Source organism: Rhineura floridana, chromosome 15 (genome assembly GCF_030035675.1).
Source record: "Rhineura floridana isolate rRhiFlo1 chromosome 15, rRhiFlo1.hap2, whole genome shotgun sequence".
In the NCBI taxonomy this organism is placed as follows: Eukaryota; Metazoa; Chordata; class Lepidosauria; order Squamata; family Rhineuridae; genus Rhineura; species Rhineura floridana.
Window position 1 is genome coordinate 8,658,571 of NC_084494.1, and position 19,482 is coordinate 8,678,052.

At 46.4% G+C, this 19,482-nt stretch overlaps 1 protein-coding gene across 7 annotated transcripts in view; it reads right to left on the reverse strand.

Moving 5' to 3' along the window:
- CSMD2 (CUB and Sushi multiple domains 2) overlaps positions 1-19,482 on the reverse strand; it is a 769,620-nt gene that overhangs the window by 187,106 nt on the left and 563,032 nt on the right. For all 7 annotated transcript variants that reach the window (XM_061596306.1, XM_061596301.1, XM_061596302.1 and 4 more), the window contains 5 exons: positions 19,159-19,347; positions 16,644-16,760; positions 6,045-6,260; positions 4,190-4,378; positions 1,187-1,356 (listed from right to left, as the gene is read on the reverse strand). In XM_061596306.1, the coding sequence (XP_061452290.1) occupies positions 1,187-1,356; positions 4,190-4,378; positions 6,045-6,260; positions 16,644-16,760; positions 19,159-19,347 (881 nt within the window). The remainder of the gene's footprint in view (positions 1-1,186; positions 1,357-4,189; positions 4,379-6,044; positions 6,261-16,643; positions 16,761-19,158; positions 19,348-19,482) is intronic.

Consider the following 19,482-nt stretch of genomic DNA (forward strand, 5'->3'; position numbering starts at 1 on the left):
GAGTTTGCAAATGGAATAACTTAAGCCAGAGTAATTTACATCGGCGTTCTATAGCTAGGATTGATATAATGTCACAGCAGTCTTAAAAGTGGCATTCTTTCTGGCATGAGGGTGAAATGATAACCAGCTACATGCATTAAAAAGTGTGTGGCCTAATTAATCAGGGGGATGGCTTTTCTGTTGACTAAAAATGTTTTATCCAATCAATCAAAGTGATCGATCCAGCAAAAGTGGCAGCCTACCAGCGAGTGACCCACACCTGGGCCAGGCACTGCTCACTGGAACGCTTCTCTTTTTTTTCTGTTTGAGGGTTTTGAATGGTCTTTTACAAAGGAGAAATGGAGAGAAGTTGAAGAGAAGGCAGGGAGAGAACAAGAGGCGTGGAGAAAGATGGGTGTATGAGGTAACAAACTTTAGTGAAAAGAGCTCCTGAGGTTCCAGGATGGATTGACGGTGCTCCCTACTTCCCTGCATGGTAGACCATCTCAAAGTAAGGCATCGCTGCCCCACTCCTCATCCCACAGCCAAGGGAAAGTGTTGAGTATTGTGAGTCAGGATGTGCTTTGGTAAGAGGAAGGCTGAAGAGGGAAGGGATCCCTGACTCTTAAGACGTTTTCAAAATGTGCTGCTATGTTTTGCTTTTCGGGGATCTTATTGTTTTATATTGCATTGTACTGAAGTTTTGTACTGTATTGAACTGAATTATATGATATTGTACTTTTTCAGTTTCATTGTTGGTTATACGTACATACTGTGTTTGCCGTTTAATAAAGAGCTTAGATATTGTCTTAGTATTAAGTGGTATATAAATATATGAAATAAAATACAAACAAACAGAAAAGATCGCTCAATTGACCGATAGGCAGACAGCCAACACCAGAGGCTTACACTACTTTGTCACCTTGGGGACAAAAGACGGAAACCCAAAGCCCAGTCATCAACATTATGCCATCCCCTATGTCCTAAAAGGCTGCTCTTCTGTGTTTCTACAAACTTTTAATTGCAACAAAAAACATTCTGATGATGTTTTGAGAAAATCTGGGCTGCCAACATTTGGCAAGCATGGATGAACTGAACGCTGATTGCGAGTTCCTGCTTGGCGAGGCTGAAAATTTGGCTCAGGTTTAGGCAATTTGGTGATGAGCTGATTTTGTTCTCCTCTCCCCACCAGACAATGAGCTGTTACCTTCAGGAAATCCCGGGCTTCTAGGGTGAAAGCCCTGGCTTTGAGCTGAATTCCTTTTCCTGGCTGTGTCTGGATGGAATAGATACATTCATGGTGGTTGTTGTAGTTTAGCGGGTAGTTTGGGGACAACAGAACGCCTTGAGTTCCAGTTACGGAGGAGCCGCATTCAGCTACAGAGAAATGCAGAGTGGTTGAAATTTAATATTTCTGGGACATGTCTCTAGTATAAAGTATGAGCATACACCTGTGCTTTATCTTCTATCCAGTAGCAGCTGGTGGCTCCATGTCAGTGGGGCAGTAGAATCTGCTCCAGGACTTCCGGAAAGTTTGGACTAAAACTGGAGCAGATTCCACTGACATGGAGCCACCAGCTGCCACTGCCCCATCCGGATTGGGAAGTGCACAAATGTGGGCACATATCCTTCTGTCTGCACACATATCGAACACAGGGCCCAACGCAAAGCACACACAAAAACCTCCATGAATCACAGAAACAAAGCACCATGCTGTGATCAGTGCTGCCGTTATGGTAGGACTTGGGGGCAGATGTCCAGGGCCCCACTCCGCAGAATGAGGGGGGTGATGTCTCCAAATGCAACAGGATCGGCTTACCACATTTTAAAGCAAATGAAGGCAGTGACGGCTAGTAGCTCCATGTCAGTGGGGCCATGGAATCTACTCTGGGTTTTAGCCTTCCAAAGAGCTATCTAAGGTGCTTCTATAGCTCCTTGAAAGTTTGGACTAAAACCCAGAGCTGATTCCACTGCCCCACTGACATGGAGCCACCAGCCACCACTGCTTAATTGGATACATCCCATAGTATAAGAATGCACAAGAGACTGTTTTGACCTTTGAGCAGTTACAACACGACTGTGCTGGTTGGAGCTGATGGGAATTGTAGTCCAAAATGTCCAGAGGACATCGGATTGGGGAAGGGTGCATTACATATCCCAAAGTGGGAACAGAAATCCCTATCTGTCATTGGCTGCAGCAAAAGCATTCCAGTGTCCACTTCCATGTGTTGTCCTATATAGCCAGCTAGAGTTGCCCAATGGATCTGCCACCCCAGCCTCAGCAGGGCTTGCTGGCATCTGGAGTAACACAATCTTTTAAGAAGTGCAATTACCACGTGCGTGTTTCTGGAACTTGCTAGGCTCCTGATTATCCACAGTGGCAAAATCACTGAGTGAGCACTTCTCTGCAGCATATTTAATTCAGGAAAAGGGACCTTCAGCAAAAAGAAACCTCCAGCTCCTGAATCTTTTTGTGGTTCTAATGCTTTGCAGTCCACTACTGCAACAAATATGTACACACATATTTTCCAGGGCTCACAGTGAATGTTTTGAGGTGGCTATTAATAGCTCTGCCTGTACCTGGTATCAAATCCCCCCCCCAAAGACTCTGAGTAGACTTAATGTTCTTGATCTCCATTGCTAAGGATGCACCTACACACTCTTTTCCTTCTTCCTTTGTCTGCTGTCGCACCTCCACTCCCCTTTGAAAGCTAACCATGTCTCAGGGTTCCTTCGGAATTAATGTTAATACTAACTATGTTTAGCTTCAAAACAGAGGCTTGGTTTTCATGATCCTCGCTCAATAAGCTGCATGGCGATAGGAACACAAGAACGGCCTGCTGGATCAAAGGCCCATCTAGTCCAGCATCCTGTGCTCATAGTGGACAACAACTATGGGAAGACAGCTGAGAGCAAGAGCACTCTCCCCTCTTGCAGTTTCCAGCAAATTGCCTCCAGTCACGGAGGCAGAGCATAGCTATCATGGCTAGTAGCCATGGACAGCCTTATCCTTCATGAATGGGTCTAATCCTCTTTTAAAGCCATCCAAGTGGGTGGCCATCACTACATTCTCTGGGAGCCAATTCCATAGTTCATCTACGTCCTGTCTGAAGAAGTAGTTTGTTTTGTCTGTCCCGAATCTTCCAACATTCAGCTTTGTTGGCTGCCTACCAGTTCTAGTGTTATGAGAGAGGGAGAAAGACTTTTGGAGACGTGCAGAGCTCCTTTGCATGATCAACTACTAGCCACAATATCAAGCTGTGGTTTAAAGAAGGAATGATATCCTTGCTGGTTTGCAAGCCAATGGATGGCAAGCCTCAGAGTCAGGGGTCAACTGCAGCCCTATAGGCCTCTCTAACCAGCCTGCAGAACTCTTTTCAGGCCATGTCGCTCACTGGACATGCCCCTATTCCATGCCCCCCTCAAGTGCTTTTGCCTGGCTGGAATGTGTTCTTGAGCTGTGATAATTCTTGCTGGCCTGGATGGGGGACAGAATCAGTGTGTACGCACATGGGTGTAGAACCCTGTGACTCATGTATGGCTGGACTATAGCCTACTGTATAAAGGGAAAAGTCACGTATTTTGCTCACTAGCACGGGCCCCCCAAAAGGTTAAAGAAATTAGGCCCTTGGACTGAAAAATGTTTCCCGCTCCACTGAAAGCCATTAACCACAGTTTCTTGGTTTGCACAGAACATGGTTAAGAGTTGACTCCTGGCTTTTTCACCTGCTGGCAAAAAGGGAGGAGTAAAAGGGCCAGAAAGGGGCTGGGATTGGCTGCTCGCTGCTTATTCACATCTTGGTTTATTAAGCCAGGATTTGATCACATGAATTCACATGAATGCAATCATGGTTAGAAGCTGGTTCGAACAAACCAGGACTTTGCAAATCTTGGTTTGAGCTAACCATGCCTCGCAGGTGCAAAGCTGTACCAAATTTAGGTGCATGTCTTGACTTCCCCAGGTATTTGCTTTTTCAGCTCCCTGTTGTCAGGACAACTCCGCATGTTGGTGGCACAGCAGAATGCAAGGCAAACAAAGGCAGATCCTCCTATTTGTCTTCCGCTTGCTTTGCCCCACCTCCTTGCTTGAACGCTTCCCACTTGTTGGCAGCAGTAGAGCCCACAACCCCACAGAGGGCTAGCCACTTGCCCATGTTACATTATGGTACGGGAGATAGCCCAAGCAAAATTAAAGCACGTGACCACCTACCAACACACCTTGGCAGAGGCGAACTCCACACACGCCGTCTACCGCCCAGGCAGGTAATGCGCGAGACCCCTTCCAGTCGGTACCCAGGGAAACAGGAGAAGGTCAAGACATCCCCCACGCCAAACTGAAGGCCCTTGCGGATGCTGTAGACTGGCACCTCCGGCTCATCACAAGGCTCTAAGTCATATTCTGACAGACAGACAGACAAAGGTAGGCACAGGTTTGCTGAACAAGCCATGAGCTTCTTCTTCTGCTACCAGGATTCCACTGAATTCTCACTGAGATAGTAAACCTGTGTCTTGGCTGTACCACTTTGGACAGGAGGTGGGGAAATCATGTGACTGAATGCTCCTCCATATACATATACATGTATGTATGTACAGAAAATCCACGCACACAGAAATATAACGTTAACTTTATAAGGACATAAGAAGAGCCAAAGGCCATCTAGTCCAGCATCCTGTTCTTACAGTGGGCAACCAGATGCCTGCTGGAAACCCGCAAGCAGGACTCAGCACAACAGTGCTCCCAACATGCAATTCCCAGCAACTGCTATTCAGAGGCATCCTGCCTCCGACAGGGGAGGGAGAATACAGTCCTTGTGGCTAGTAAAAAAGATACAGGTGTCCCCGCACTTATAGTGCGAGTCGTTTCCGACTCTTAGGGTGACGTCCTGCGACATTTACTAGGCAGACCGTATATATGGGGTGGGATTGCCAGTTCCTTCCCCGGCCTTTCTTTACCCCCCAGCATATGCCGGGTACTCATTTTACCGACCACGGATGGATGGAAGGCTGAGTGGACCTCGACCCCTTTTACCAGAGATTCAACTTCCTCCTTTTGTTGGAATCAAACTCCGGCCGTGAGCAGAGCTTCGACTGTGTTACCACCGCTTACCACTCTGCGCCACGGAGGATCTTTGATAAATTGTAGCCATTGATAAATTGGGGCAGAGCCCCTTTCCCTGACACACAATGCAGAGGGCATTTTTTTAAAAAAAATCACAATAGCAACCCACGCAGTGGGGCGGAGGTGTTCTCCTGACACTGACATCACGGCAGCTTATCTGGATGGTGCTTGGACAGGGCAAGGTGGCATATGGCTCCAACCTCCCTGCTGTCCTGCAAGCTGAAGTCACTACCATGTGATGCCGAGGGCCTGGTTTTCCAGCAACAGCAACCAAAACAGTGGGTGCATGCCGCAATTGTTGTTTTCTCCATAAGAATCTGGCAGTGCTCATCCCCACCAGGCTCCTTCCTGCTTCCTGAGCTCTTTCTTGCAATGGCAGCAGCCCAGAAGCTGAAAATGCCCCCTTTTAAAGATTGCTGCTGTTGTCGTTATGTGCGATTACAACTGATGGCGACCCTATGAATCAGTGACCTCCAAGAGCATCTGTCATGAACCACTTTACCCTGTTCAGATCTTGTAAGTTCAGGTCTGTGGCTTCCTTTATGGAATCAATCTATTGCTTGTTTGGCCTTCCTCTTTTTCTACTCCCTGCTGTTTTCCCCAGCATTATTGTCTTTTCTAGTGAATCATGTCTTCTCGTGATGTTTCCAAAGTATGATAATCTCAGTTTCATCATTTTAGCTTCTAGTGACAGTTCTGGTTTAATTTGTTCTAACACCCAGTTATTTGTCTTTTTCACTGTCCATGGTATCTAGGGTGCCTGATTTTGAAGGACTGAAGGCATTTTGGACACTCAAAAGAGATCTGAAACAGCTTACAAGGAGTGCATGGATGACAAGGAAGCTGAAATGGCCTGTGTGTGTGTGTGTGTCTTGGACAGCCACATAGACATGTTTGTGGGGCGGATGCAGGCTGCTCCTTTTTTTAAAGGAACAACTGTGCCTACCCGAAAAGGTGATGTTAAAGCCTTCGTAAGAAATTGAGAAGTCTGAGATGAAGCGGATTTGAGCGGAGAAGTTCCCAAAGAGGCCAGCGCTGAAAGGGGCGGGCAGGCGGGAGCCAGTGAGCTGTTTCAGTGGCTGGCTGAAGCTGCCATTCTCAGTGATGAACAGGTAGTCATGGCCACTCTCCAAGTGGAAGGTGTGGAAAGTAAAGAAGACACCTATGGGGCGATACACAGACAAAGGAGACATCCTCATTCAACGGCAGGTGTTGAGAAAGGTTTACAGTCATAAGGACTACAAACTTGATTTTTAAAGAAATCACAAACAATAAAACTGAGACATCCTGGAACTGTGGACTTTATATTACATTGTGTGGAAATTACATTCCTTTTCTATACTTCTGTGTGGAATCACAGCACACACACAGCTGCGACTCCAGCTGTATCTAAGCTTTATTGGTTGGAAGGGTGGAACCATCAACTTCAGAGAGAGTAACAGAGAACAATGTCTTAATCCTATGAATTCATATGTAGGCATAAGCCCTAAGTGTAGGGGGCTATTACTGTACTGGCCCAGAACCAGCTGGTAGCTGAGACTCTGAGCTTTCATTTTCTTTCATGTTTTTAAAAGGAAGTTTCTAGCTCTTATAGAAGAAAAAATATGAAGCAAATGTGCAAGCACCATTTGAAGCAATTGTTTTGTGAGTTATGAGCTTGCACACCATCCTTCATTTTTTTAAGCCAATGAGTGAAGTCAGAACTATGAGTGGTGAATGCTATATAAAAATTAACCCAGGTCACATGGGTCCAAAAATGGCTTTAAAATGATCCAGGAAGTCCTATCTCTAGAGTCTAGACCAGTTGACTTTGACTTTTTCAAACCCACAGCCTGTCTTCAACTCAAACATACATTTGGGGACCCATGTCTTAATTGTTTGCCATATATATGCATGGTGGTAGCGCTGCTGTTGCAATCCACCTTGGATCGGGCCATGAACCAGTAGCAAGTCTCAACCCACCAGTTGAAGACCAATGGTCTAGACTAGTCTAGACAATGCAGAAAGACCTTCTGGTTCATTTTGAAAGTTATGTTTTGGTCTTCCTTTGGTGCACGTATCACTCTAGAGTTTTCCCTAGATGCAGACAATAGAAAAAAAAATTACCTGTCTCATTTTGAAGCTGAGTTTCAGAGAACTTAATTGAGAAATCCAGGATTTTAGTGGTAACTATTACTGGGCAGTATCATGTCTATCCAAAGGGAGCATCAAAGACAGAAATGCATGCTTTTTCTAACTCAGGTTTGATTTCATTCAAAAAATGTTATCTTTTTCTGTGTGTAAACATTAAAAAAATCGTCCTGCTAATACAAAGAAAACTCCTTGGTAATATCTCCATGTTGCAAGGGGAGGCAATTGTGGCTGAGAAAACATCACTCACATCAGCTGTGCAAAGTAGGCCAGTGTTGCTGGTGGAGGGCTTAGCATACAACCCTGCAGTGTAGTTATCTAGTTATGCTATTATCTAATCTCTCGGTGCATAGGGGAATGAAGTTGTGGGATATTAAGCTGATGATGGCAGCAATGTGGGACGACGGGGCAGTGATTTATTGCTTTCCCAGCCATGAGAAAAACAGGGGGATTCTTGGGTGTGTTTGTGGGGAGTGGACTTTGCTACTGATATAAAAACCTAAGTGGATATATTCTTGTCAAAGGCTCAAATCCTTTTTTTTCCTTACAAAAAAGAAATGGGTTTTGTTTGACCTTTGCTGATCACATTGCTGTAGTTGTTATGATGTATAAATGAATAACTACCACAAATGCTCTTAGAATACACTGCTTGCTATTTAACAATTTAAGCTTAAATTTAGCCAAACATGGGCACCTGAACCTTGGTTGCTGTATATCTTAACCAGAGCTTGGAAAAGTTACTTTTTTGAACTACAACTCCCATCAGCCCAATCCAGTGGCCATGCTGGCTGGGGCTGATGGGAGTTGTAGTTCAAAAAAGTAACTTTTCCAAGCTCTGCTTAAATCTCTCTTGACCCATACTCCCACTATCTAAACCACCATATCTGGTCTTGTGCCTTTAACAGCTGTGTGGCAGACAGAAATTCAACAAATCACCCTGGTTAAACTGTTTCTAGTATGGTTATACATTCATGGGGAAAGCTTCACCTATTGACATTCTGCCTGTCAGACATATTATTATTTGTGTGCAGCTGCTGGTTTATTTTTGAGCCCTCCACCTGCAAAACAGGATATGAATGTGTATCTGGCATGCCACATATGCAAATGTTATGCAAATTTGTGTCCTCTTTTGCAAATGGGGGGCATTACATATTGTGTATTGGACCCAGAAAATAATCTTGGTGTCTCTAGTAGGCCCCATTAAACTTAGTGGGACTTACTTTTGAGTAAATACATCCTGGATCAGGAAGCAGGTTTCTCTGTGAGAATTCACACAGAGAAAGGTCCCTGAGCTTAAAGACTCACAGAGAAGCTTGCTGCCTGATCCACGGCAACTGAGATGTGTGACAGAATCATAATCATGCATGCTTTGCCAATGATTCACCTACATTATATATCACTAATTCTTACAACAATCCTGTACGGTAGGCCAGCATTATTATCCTGATACTGCAATTGGAGGGGTCAGGGAGAGATTGTGGCTTGCCTTAGGCCCCCCCAGGGAGTTTAGAAGAATGTCAAGATTTGAACTAGGGATTTCCAGATTTGTAGACCAGTCTCTTAAGCATCAGTGCATCACAGATCAAAGCACAAAGAAAAGGACATTCCATGAAACAATAGGGCTTTCAATGGAATGGTTGGCCTATTTAGCAACCTGCCGCTAAGTGATATACGGGGATGTGCAAACTACACAACATGTGAGCAAGATCATTCTGAATATACAGTGACGGAAGCTTGTGTGTGGGTGTGTGGGAAGCACATGATCCAAGGCATTCTCTTCTTGTTTCCAGGATGACCACTGAGATTAAAAGTGGGCCCAACAATTCCTAGCTGAAATTGAGCTATGCTTTTTATTTTTAGCAAAAATGGATCCCAGAAGAGAAATCAGTCGTGTTGGGTTTTGTGCTAGCTAATCTGTTACAAATATACTGGGATTTCTTTCTTTCTTTCTGATGCATTTTAATATCTTAAAAATAGATTTATTTTTAAACTGTAATTTTACACCTCATTAGCCCATAATGTAGATAAGTTCTCTTGGCCACACAGCAAAGAGATTACAAGTACAGAGAATCGTGGCTGGGAGGCGAATGGCAGGGGGGGGGGTGATGCTAAAAGATGAGTAAAACTTTGGGACTGGTGATGCTTATGATATCAATGGTACATCTCGTCATAGCAAATTCCATAATTTCGACTATGTGCTATGTGAAGAAATATGTGCTGAACTGAACAGGAGCCCTGAGAATAGATGCATGTTAAACCTCCCCCCGCTGCCCCTTGCAAGAGTTCCATGCCTATCATTGCCTTGGTGGATCAAGACCCCAAGGGTCCGTTTCACCCAGTACTCCAACAGCTGCCAGCCAGATGCTTTTGAGAAGTTCAAAAACAAGGTATGAAAGGAAACAGGCTGTCCTTGTCATTTGTCTTCTGTTGCCTGGTACTCCGGAAGAGGAGATTCCATGATTTAGCTGTCAATGGCCATCCACAGACCAATGCATTCATTTTTCTGATCCTTTAAAAAAAGCCACTTGAGTGAGAGATGGTCAGCCCAATTTGTGGCAATGAATTCTGCTACTTAATTAATTCTCTCCTTCCAATGATCCACCCTGCCGATTGATTCGGGTAACCGTTTCCTGTGGCTGGGAGTTTCCACAGCATCCGAATACAGGAACCACATGGGTAGGGCTGATCGCATGAGTTCGACCCGTTTAATTATGGGTGAAAGGAGTACTTTCCATGACTTCTTCAGGCAATTCAGCCAGGGATTTGGAGTGGATTGCCATTGGGGCCGACCCCAGAAAGACATAACCAGACAGAAGCAGTTGTGGAAGAGGAGCCCTTGTACCAGTATCTCTCCAATCTGAGGATGCCACACTGCCCACCTCTAGCTCTCGGTACTCCACTCAGAAGCCCTAATGAAACCTCAGTTCCCTTTGCTCTGTTGGAGTCAACAAGTGCTAAAGCTGACTGGGCTCCTCTAAACGAAGTTCCCGCATACCGAAGGTGCAACTAGCAAGGGAGTTAGAGCTCCAGTTCCTATGTACAGCTCAGCTAGCAGGTAACTCCTGCTGAGGTGCGTCCGGCAACTCCATTGTACAGCTTTTGTTGTATGCTAAACACATACAACCTTTTCACCCTGGCTTTTTCACACACACGCACGCACACGCATTAGGACCCTCTCTAGTTGTGGAAGTAATTTGAGCGAACCTATTTTAACAATGTAGTGTATATTTTTGTGACCCGCCCTGGGACCTACTGGTGAAGGGAGGGTAATAAATTTACTACTACTAACCACTGGCAGCTGGTGGCTCCATGTCAATGGGGGAGTGGAATCCACTCTGGATTTTACTCCAGACGTTCAAGGAGCTCTCCAAGGTGCTTCAAATCCAAAGCTGATTCCACTGCCCCACGGACACGGAGCCACCACCGCCACCATTGTCTCCAGGCTGAGCCCTGAGCTGTCCAGGGCGTCACCAAGGACTTGCCTTTGCCTTGCTTGAAACAGCACATACTTTATTGTGCAGGTTCCTTATCTAGGGCGAAGATCCCGAGGATTATCATACTGGGCTGAGACCAATGCCTAGAGCTCTGTCTTCCAACAGTGGCAGGGAATGTTAAAGCCAGATCACTGCCTGGGGTCTGGTGTGATCAAATAAACGTTCAGCGGCAGCAAGGAGTTGGTGGCTGTTAGTGTAAAACAACCATGTACAGAAAGCAAAACTGGCAGCCTCAAAGCTTTGATAGCATGAGATTTAAAAGACTAGCAACTTAATTTCCAATGGATAACAGAGCACACCACGCTTAGCTTTAGCTTGGTAAGAAGGAGACGTTGCTTTTTCAACTTTCAAAGGAGGACATGGCTACATTTTCAAGGGAGGATCAGAGACATCGAGATCCTTGCTATGCGGAAGAGCATGATTTTGCTCTGCCCCCAGAGACCACGAGACATCAAACCTCTCTGACAGGCTGTGCAAGCCTAGTTGGGCACATGGGGTGAGGTGGCAGAGATTGAGCAAGGAGGTAAAAGCAGAGCTTGGAAAAGTTACTTTTTTGAACTACAACTCCCATCAGCCCAATCCAGTGGCCATGCTGGCTGGGGCTGATGGGAGTTGTAGTTCAAAAAATAACTTTTCCAAGCTCTGGGTAAAATCCCAAGAGAACTGAGAGCACAAGTGAGACTGTGGCGCTAGGAAAATTGGGGGGGGGGAATCTATGTGTTAGAGCCTGTTTCCAGCACAGAGAGGAATAGAGAATACCTGGAACTATGTTGGGAGCTCAAGAGCCCAGAACTGGTACCCTGGGGGGGGTCGGTACACAGCTCCCCTGTGCAAGCAAGTGGGATTCCAGTTTATAGCATTTCCTCACCTTCCAAAGGGTTCTCATGCACCGGAGTGAGTGAGCTTATCCAGAGTGACTAATGGCTCTTCATTTTAAGGCTTTAAGAAGCTGCCTGGGGGTTAAATGCCCATTCATCCACTCTCCCCAATTCCTTCTCATTGCACCCTTTCTCAAAGTCATTTTATTTTCTCAGGAAACACACTTAGATATGTGTAAAATCTTGTTTTTAAAAAAAATCTATGTTTGATCCCAGAATTTAATACAACTTTGTCTGTTTGATAAATGTGTACACCATTTTTCAAGTGAAAGAAATTCTTCCCAAAGCGGTTTACAAGCCAACTGTCAAACATGGAATAAAATTCAATTTGAGGTCATATGTAAAACAATATTTTAAAACATTACAGAATGCCAAAAAGGGCCAGCTCTAACTCACTATAATATAAATATTCACAAAATCGGGTGAAAACATCAGTTCTGCAACTCAGATAAAATTAGCTGCTAAAGGCTATAATGCAGGCTTATTTAAAACCTGCAAAGGATGGAGCTTGTCCGAGCCTCAGTCTGTCAAGACTGTAGCCTGATTCAAATGTTTTACTCAAGGGTTCAGCCAGCTTATGGGAGTAAACGGGGACTGGGTCAAGAAGCTTCACCCCTGAGGAGCTGCACACACTGAGTAGCCTCTCAGTATAGAGCTTGGAAAAGTTACTTTATTAAACTACAACTCCCATCAGCCACAGCCAGCATGGCTACTGGATTGGGCTGATGGGAGTTGTAGTTCAAAAAAGTAACTTTTCCAAGCTCTGCCTCTCACCCACACATACAGTGCTAAATGTCTGCAGGAAAGGTGCTGAAGCACCTTGGATGACTCCTTGAAAGTTCAAACTAAAACCTGGAGTGGATGCCACTGCTCCACTGACATGGAGCCACCAGCCACCACTGGTTCCAGATCATGTGGAAGCCGTAGCAAGTGCAGGTGCATGAAGAAAAGCCCCCTCTCCTTTAGGACATTTGTGCTGTCTGCACAGACACTAGAGGGAGGAGCTAATCGGTGCATGTGCGACATGGGAGGTGGGCCTACATAGCACGTCCCTCTCTGACTCCCTCCCTTGTATTGGATGAAGTCATGAGCTAAATGCCTGCATAGCGATTGGATGTCTCAAAAATTGAAATTCAAAAACGGGGGGGGGGGAAAGAACCTTGCAAACACCAGCTTTCCTCCCACATCATGTTTCATCAGTTAATAAACACAGCAAACACAAAGTCAAAGGCTGCAGCTGAGCCAGACAGTGTCCGCTTACAGCTCTTGGCCGGGGTGACAGCCTGGCTGAAGGACAAGCCAATGGAGCTATCAGCCAAGCTATTTGCATGCCTGGGGCTGAGGCAGAGAAGAGGAGGAGGAGAAGGAGAAGGATGGATGGAGCGTAATAGGCGAAATGTTGATTAATTGTGCTGGTCAAGCAACAGGACAATGAGCAGATTCCTGAAGTCAGCAGCCCAGTAATTGGAACCAAGGGTCAAATCCAAAACAGCAAAATTACTCCTGGTCCTGGGCACTGCCTAATGTTATTGTCTTGGGAGTGAAAAATAGGTTCCAATTATTCAAAACTCAGCAAAACAGCATTCTTCTGGCACTCTTCTTGCCGTCCCCTTCAAGGGTGAGGTCCAGGGCAATTAATTCCATTATCTCCACCCACCTCCAAGCCCCGGGCCTGGCTCTCCTCAACAAGAAGGGCTAACAAAGGCTTCCTCTTCAGGCTAGGAAGATGCCTGAACAGAGATCATCATTACTGGTTTCTGGCTGCTGCTTTCTTTTTTTGGCTATGTCCCTCTCCGACCTTGGCTCGACCCCCTGGCTCCTGCCTGTAACTCAGACAGATTGTCTGGCAATACAAAGCTTCAGGATTAGCTAGACCTGACATGCATAATTCCAGGACCCTGGCTTTCTCCTCTGGCCCTCCTCATGACCTTCTGCCTGCTGCCCTTCATGGTACATTTACTCACAGCTCTGCTCTCCCCTGACAACAGGATTCAGGCAGGGATGAGGACCCTGTAGCCCTTCAGATGCTGGACGATAACTTCCATCATCCCTGACCACTGGCCAAGCAGGCTATGGCTGATAAGACCCAAAGGCCAACAACAGCTGGAGGGCCACAGGTTCCTCACACCTGGATTAAAGTGAGCTGGTCCAACCTACAGTGGCAGCTGGTCGCTCCATGTCAGTGGGGCAGTGGAATCCATTCCATGTTTTAATCCAAACTTTCAAGGAGCTGTCCAAGGTGCTGAAGCACCAGTAGGAAATATGGCCTTCAGGCTAAAGATGGTTCCCTGTGCCTGGTCTAACACGACATCTTGTGACTATGGATTCTTCTCCGGTTACTTACATATTGTGCGAAGCAGGGCTCATACTCACTCTGTGCTTCAGGTAGGATTTGGGCCGGGAGGAGCCAGCTAGGTTGGGTGAATGAGCACCAGTGACGACACTGGGCTGAAGCCCCAATAGTGAGCTGGAATCTGACAGAGGAGCCCTTTGAACATTCCTGAGCCAGTCTCTTCAGAGGAGCCAGGTCTTCTCACCAGGAATGTCATGCTCCTCAGTTCCTGCTCACCAACGCAAATAGCGCATCAGGTGGGAACAGATGGAGAGGTGATGGAGCCTCAGGATTGAGGACTGCCCCCTTAAGGTTCTCCACTCCCAAGCTGGGGCGAGGGAGAAGGGGTTAGTCCTGAGAGGGTAGTCTGGATCAGGAGATATATAAGAGCTTAGTTTCCTGATCATCAGGAAAACAAGGCGCTGCATGAATTATATCTCACATCCAGCTCTGCTGCCCTAGGCTCCTACTGGGAGGAAGGGTGGGATATAAATCAAACAATAAATAAATAAAATAAATAAATAGTTTTGAACTGAGATGCCACTGGAACCAGCAACCAACTCATCAACTCTGCTCAATGGGGCTCATTGGATTGGGGTTGGAATGGACCGGGCTTCTGGCTCAACCTCCCCCAACCTGATTCCAAACAGCTGTTTTGGACTACAACTCCCATCAGACCCAGGGCTAATGGGAGTTAAGAGTCCAAAACATCTGGAGGGCACCTTGCTGGAGAGACAGGTCTAGAAAACTATGATGAAGGATGACATCATCACCATAACCCAGGGCCTAGGAGCCCTAGATCCCAACACAACATTTCCAGCCACTGATGACCTGTCCAAGATCCTGAAAGCCCTGTGCTTGGCTGCTCTCACGATATAGTCTGTCCTGCTTGCCTTGAGATGCTCTCTCCCTTCCACTGTGTTTGTGCCCTGGCATTTGAAAAACAGACTGGATTCTTGTCTGCGCTGCCAGTTTCTCCTTCCTCCATCAGCTCCAGACTGCTGACACTTCCATCTGCCTGCCTGGGCTCTGCATGGTCCTTGGGGCATGACGACTCATAAGAGCCATATATCCTTTGCTCTTCTTAATCCACTCCATCCCCTGAAAGGCGGACACAAAAGGCTCCGCAGCCTTTCCCAAAAGGAACGGTTTGTAGCAGAGGTGCTCTGGGTTCCAGCCGTCACGTTGCCGCGCACAGCTCACAAAGGCTGCTCCCGTAGGGTGGTCGGAAGCCGCTCTTTGATCATCAGGAAAACAAGGCGCTCCATGAATTACATCTTGCATCAGGCTCTGTGTGCTGCGCGTTAAGCTTAGTGGTAGTATAATGGGAGGCCTCTCATCAGAAGAGAGAATCCAGGGCTGAGTGGATTAATGAAGAGTGGATTGCTCCCGCTGGCTCCGTGGGATACCTTGCACAGCATGCAACGCCTCCACTAATGTGTTGTGCTTTTCAGCGACTGGCTTATCTGCCTTAATACAATTGGCATCATGGAACTGATTGATAGCGGCTCCCATTGTGCCAGTATCTAGCAGGACTGAAAGAGGAGAGCCCTTGAAAGCAGCTCACAATTAACGTGAGCTTATGTGCCTGATTCTCTCTCTTACTCTCTTAAAAATATAAATCTTTTGTTTGTAGCAGCACTCCTTCAAATCCAGTTTTGTCCAACAAGCAGAGGAACTAGCAAATCTGAAGCAGCGGGGGAACTTGTAGGATGGGGACAGGGTGTGCTCGGATGGCCTGGAGCAAATTTATAGCACGGCCAGAGAGGTACAGGGAAAGGGGCGTTCAGTGGAGGCTGATCCACTGGGGCTGATGGGGCACTGCCCAGCCAGCCCACACCTGCCTGCTTCCTTACTTACAACCAGCCAGGGTGTACCTCTGCTTGTCATTGGCTCCACCTCCACTTACTGTTGGCCTCCCTGCCTTCTACCCCACCAGCCCCAATATGCAGCAACCACCACTGGGGGTGTGTCAGAGGTAACATAGCCGAGGACTACAGCCCACCCCAGTGGAAAGATGATTAGAGGTGAGCCTGTGGGGAGATGATATGAACAGAGTTGGAAGGCTGCCGGGGGGGGGGCGGATTGGGAGAGGCAGGAAATGCCTGCTTGGGCGAACAGGTATGTTGGCTGCCCATCTGTCCATCACAGTTCAACATCCCATTCTGCTTGAGCATAATGAAGAACCAAGAATTCGGGCTATGGAGATGGGAGAGAGCTTGATTCGTAATGCTGGGGGCTTCACAAAAGGCAGGGAAAACGTTCAGACCTCCCCACCCTAATGCATACCCTAATTGAATACATACTTTCATTTTCTCCCATGTTGAGCAAAGCCATCCTCCCTTCAGTTTTATTCTCCATGGAGGTAATACCATTATCAGCATAATGATAATTTCTATAGCACATTTCAAAGCCTTTATTGATGCATTATTGTGCATTCATTAAAACAGGCCTGTGGTGTTAGTGTCTCCATACTGTATGAGGAGGAGGCAATTGGCCACACTTGGGCTTGAACCAAGTATTTCGAGTGCATAGCACATCTTTCTTGGCACTATGTTACTCCAGAGTAGCCCTTTATAGCCCTCCAAGCTCCTGCTTGTACTGAGGGGCAACTGGAGGCCTGTGGGGCTAGATCCCTCTCTCTCTCTCTCTTGTCCCTTCGGGGTGGAAGGCAGGAGCAGCACGCCACAAATGCCTGCCTCTTGACTTACCTTTGCCATGAGAAGCCTCTATGACCCAAGTGCAATTTAAATTGTTGGGGTAGAAATCCGGGAAGCCAGGGGATAGCACGGTGCCGACAGACCCACGGATGTATCCTCCACAGAGAGCTGTGATCAAGGAAGAGAAGAGATGGAGGTGTGAACATCAGAGGTTGCGATCTTGGCTTCTCTATGGAGGAACAAGCAGTTGCTTCGCAAAGCTTCCAAACTGCTGCCTGGTTTGCAACTATGCTTGGGCCAGGCAGCCTGCTGCTTGCAATGGAGATTTGTCTGTCGCAAAGGGATGATCCCTGCCACCATGCTGACAGGTAAAGAAAAAGGCGTAAGGAAGGCACACAAGGTGTCACCTCTGGCCTGTCTGTGACCTGTCCCTGTGTCACGGTTCAGGAGCCTTGACCCCAACTAGCGGAGGGCTTGGAAGGAGGAGCTACCACAAAGATAGTCGGCAACACAGATGCACCATGGATGAGAAGCAGAGTCCCAGGGGAAGAGAGGGGCCTCTGTCCTCTGCCACTGAGGAGTTAGCTCTCTCTTCTCTGACCCCCGTACCTCCTTCTGAGAACCACCTGCAGACCTCGCCAAGCCCAAGAAGTGCAGGAGGCATTCCTGCCAGAGCTCATGCATGTGTCATGCCCCACGTCACCTTTCAGTCCCGGTCTGGGTCCCTCCACATCACACACAGAAATGCACCCTCTGTCTCCGCAGACATACCTGTGGCTAGGCCACAGGTGGGCGACCTGCAGTCCAGGAGTGAAGGGGCACATTGACCCCACTCTCATTTTATGTGCCCCCTGACACTTCCTGAAGCTGGCCTGTTCTTCCATCCCATCATATTCACTTCTTCTTTATTTCTCCTGGGTTTTAAAACTGCCCCCTCCTTTCTATGTTGTTTCAGAGCAATTGGAAGTAGGACATTATTATTATTATTATTATTATTAATTTGGTTTGTTAGTGGATTGTTACCCAAAGGTCTCTAAGTGACTTGCGACGCTGTTAAAAAAAAAAATATATATATTATACCATAACAACAATCCAAGGAAGCTTTGGCAGCACACTAATGACAGCTAAGTTTCTGTTTTGTTTTTACTTTTCTCCCAGCCTCAGCAGTGGCTAGTTTAGTCTAGTCAGCATTTTGTGGGAGGGATTCAAGCACGTACCAGAACTTAAAGGTCTGCACATTTAAAGTGGAAGAAAGCTCTCTATCGCTCCAGTGCAACAAATCCCCTTTCTTTTTAAAAAAAACTTCTTGTGATTTGGAAAGTGAGAAGGAAATGCCTTGAAAGATGTGAGAGGAACAAATGATTAACGGAGAGAGGTTCAAATGCTATCCATGCAAAGCAGGATGAATGCGGGGTGAATGTTCATCATCATATTACCACCCTACAAACAAATCAGCTCAACAGAGACCAGATACAGTTTGTTATGCAAGCATTGTGCAAGAATATCAGGATGAATGTTAAAAAAAACAGGTCATCTGCAGGGGCGTTAGGCTGGGCTAGGCTTCAGCAGGACCCTGGACAGCTCTTGACAGAACTCTGACGGGCGTTTACATCAGCGCAGAGCTTGAATGCTGCTCCAGCAGCCATTTTTCAGAGTGAGCTTTAAATAGGAGCTATAGCTCTACTTCAGTCACTAGTTCTGCCTTCCATGAGGGGAGATTTTTTATTGAAAGGTCCCCAGCCTGCTTTAGCAGTCATTGGCTCCAACGGAGCAGGGAAGACTGTGGTTCTGCTATGGCTTCTGAGCTGGAGTCCTCCAGGTCAGAGAGAGGGAACGCAACCTCCTTGGGCTGCTGAGGTACTGGGATAGTGGTTTCCTCTTATGCGAGTGCTTCTGATTTAGTGTGTATGTCCGAGACTAGCCCTGAGGACAGTCCCCTCTCCAACTCTGAATCCCCAACCTCATTCCCCAAAGAAAGGGAACCTGCCACCAGGGTCACAACACTTGAAAAGGATGCCTATGCATCCCTAAAGATGGCATGAATAAAGATTGGTCATGGGTACAAACAGAACAAAGAGAGCAGAAAAAAAGAAGAGAAGATCTTGGAAACAAGGCCATGAACCATCTTGTTGCATGATGAGTGGAAGAGATGGATGGTTGGGACTGACGTGGCATAGCATTCTGTTACGATTATTTTTCAAATCCAAAGTTTCAGCTTTTTGTTATTTTGCTATTATTTTCAACTTACAACATGCAATATGGTCAAATCAGTCATTATAGTTTTCATATTACCACCAACCCCCACCTTGTTCCAAACTCCGACTACTTACAAAACAAAGCAATGATCAACAAGAATCACGCAGCCCAAAGTTTTACAAAAGGGGCTGGAACTTGTCTACCTCTTTCTACCTGTGCAATGTATAAAATAAATGGTTGCCAACATTTTGCAAATGTGTCTTTTTTCATCCCAGCAGCTTTTTGTGACAATTCTTCTACTAAATGCTATTTCCCATATCTTTCCATACCACCTATCCCACATTTCAGCTTTTCTTGTCTCACATCTTACCCTCACAGCTAGGAAGGGGCCTGCTCCACTGGAAATTAGGTTCACACTCCAAAGCTTCATTGTCACTCAAGGTGTAGCCTGGGTCACAGCCGAAGGTCACCAGGGCCCCCACATAGAAATCGTCCCCGTGCCGTTGCCCATTGACAGGAATCCCTGGGTCCAAGCAGTGGTCTGACTGCAGTTTTACCGCTGGAAAGATGAAGAAATTGAGCATTAATGACTGATGGTCCTGCTTATATATTTTGCTATTTAAATTTGGTTTTGTTTGTTTTATTAATGAGTTCAAGGGGTAAAAGGCAAACCAGCTCTCAGTAAAGCATTAAC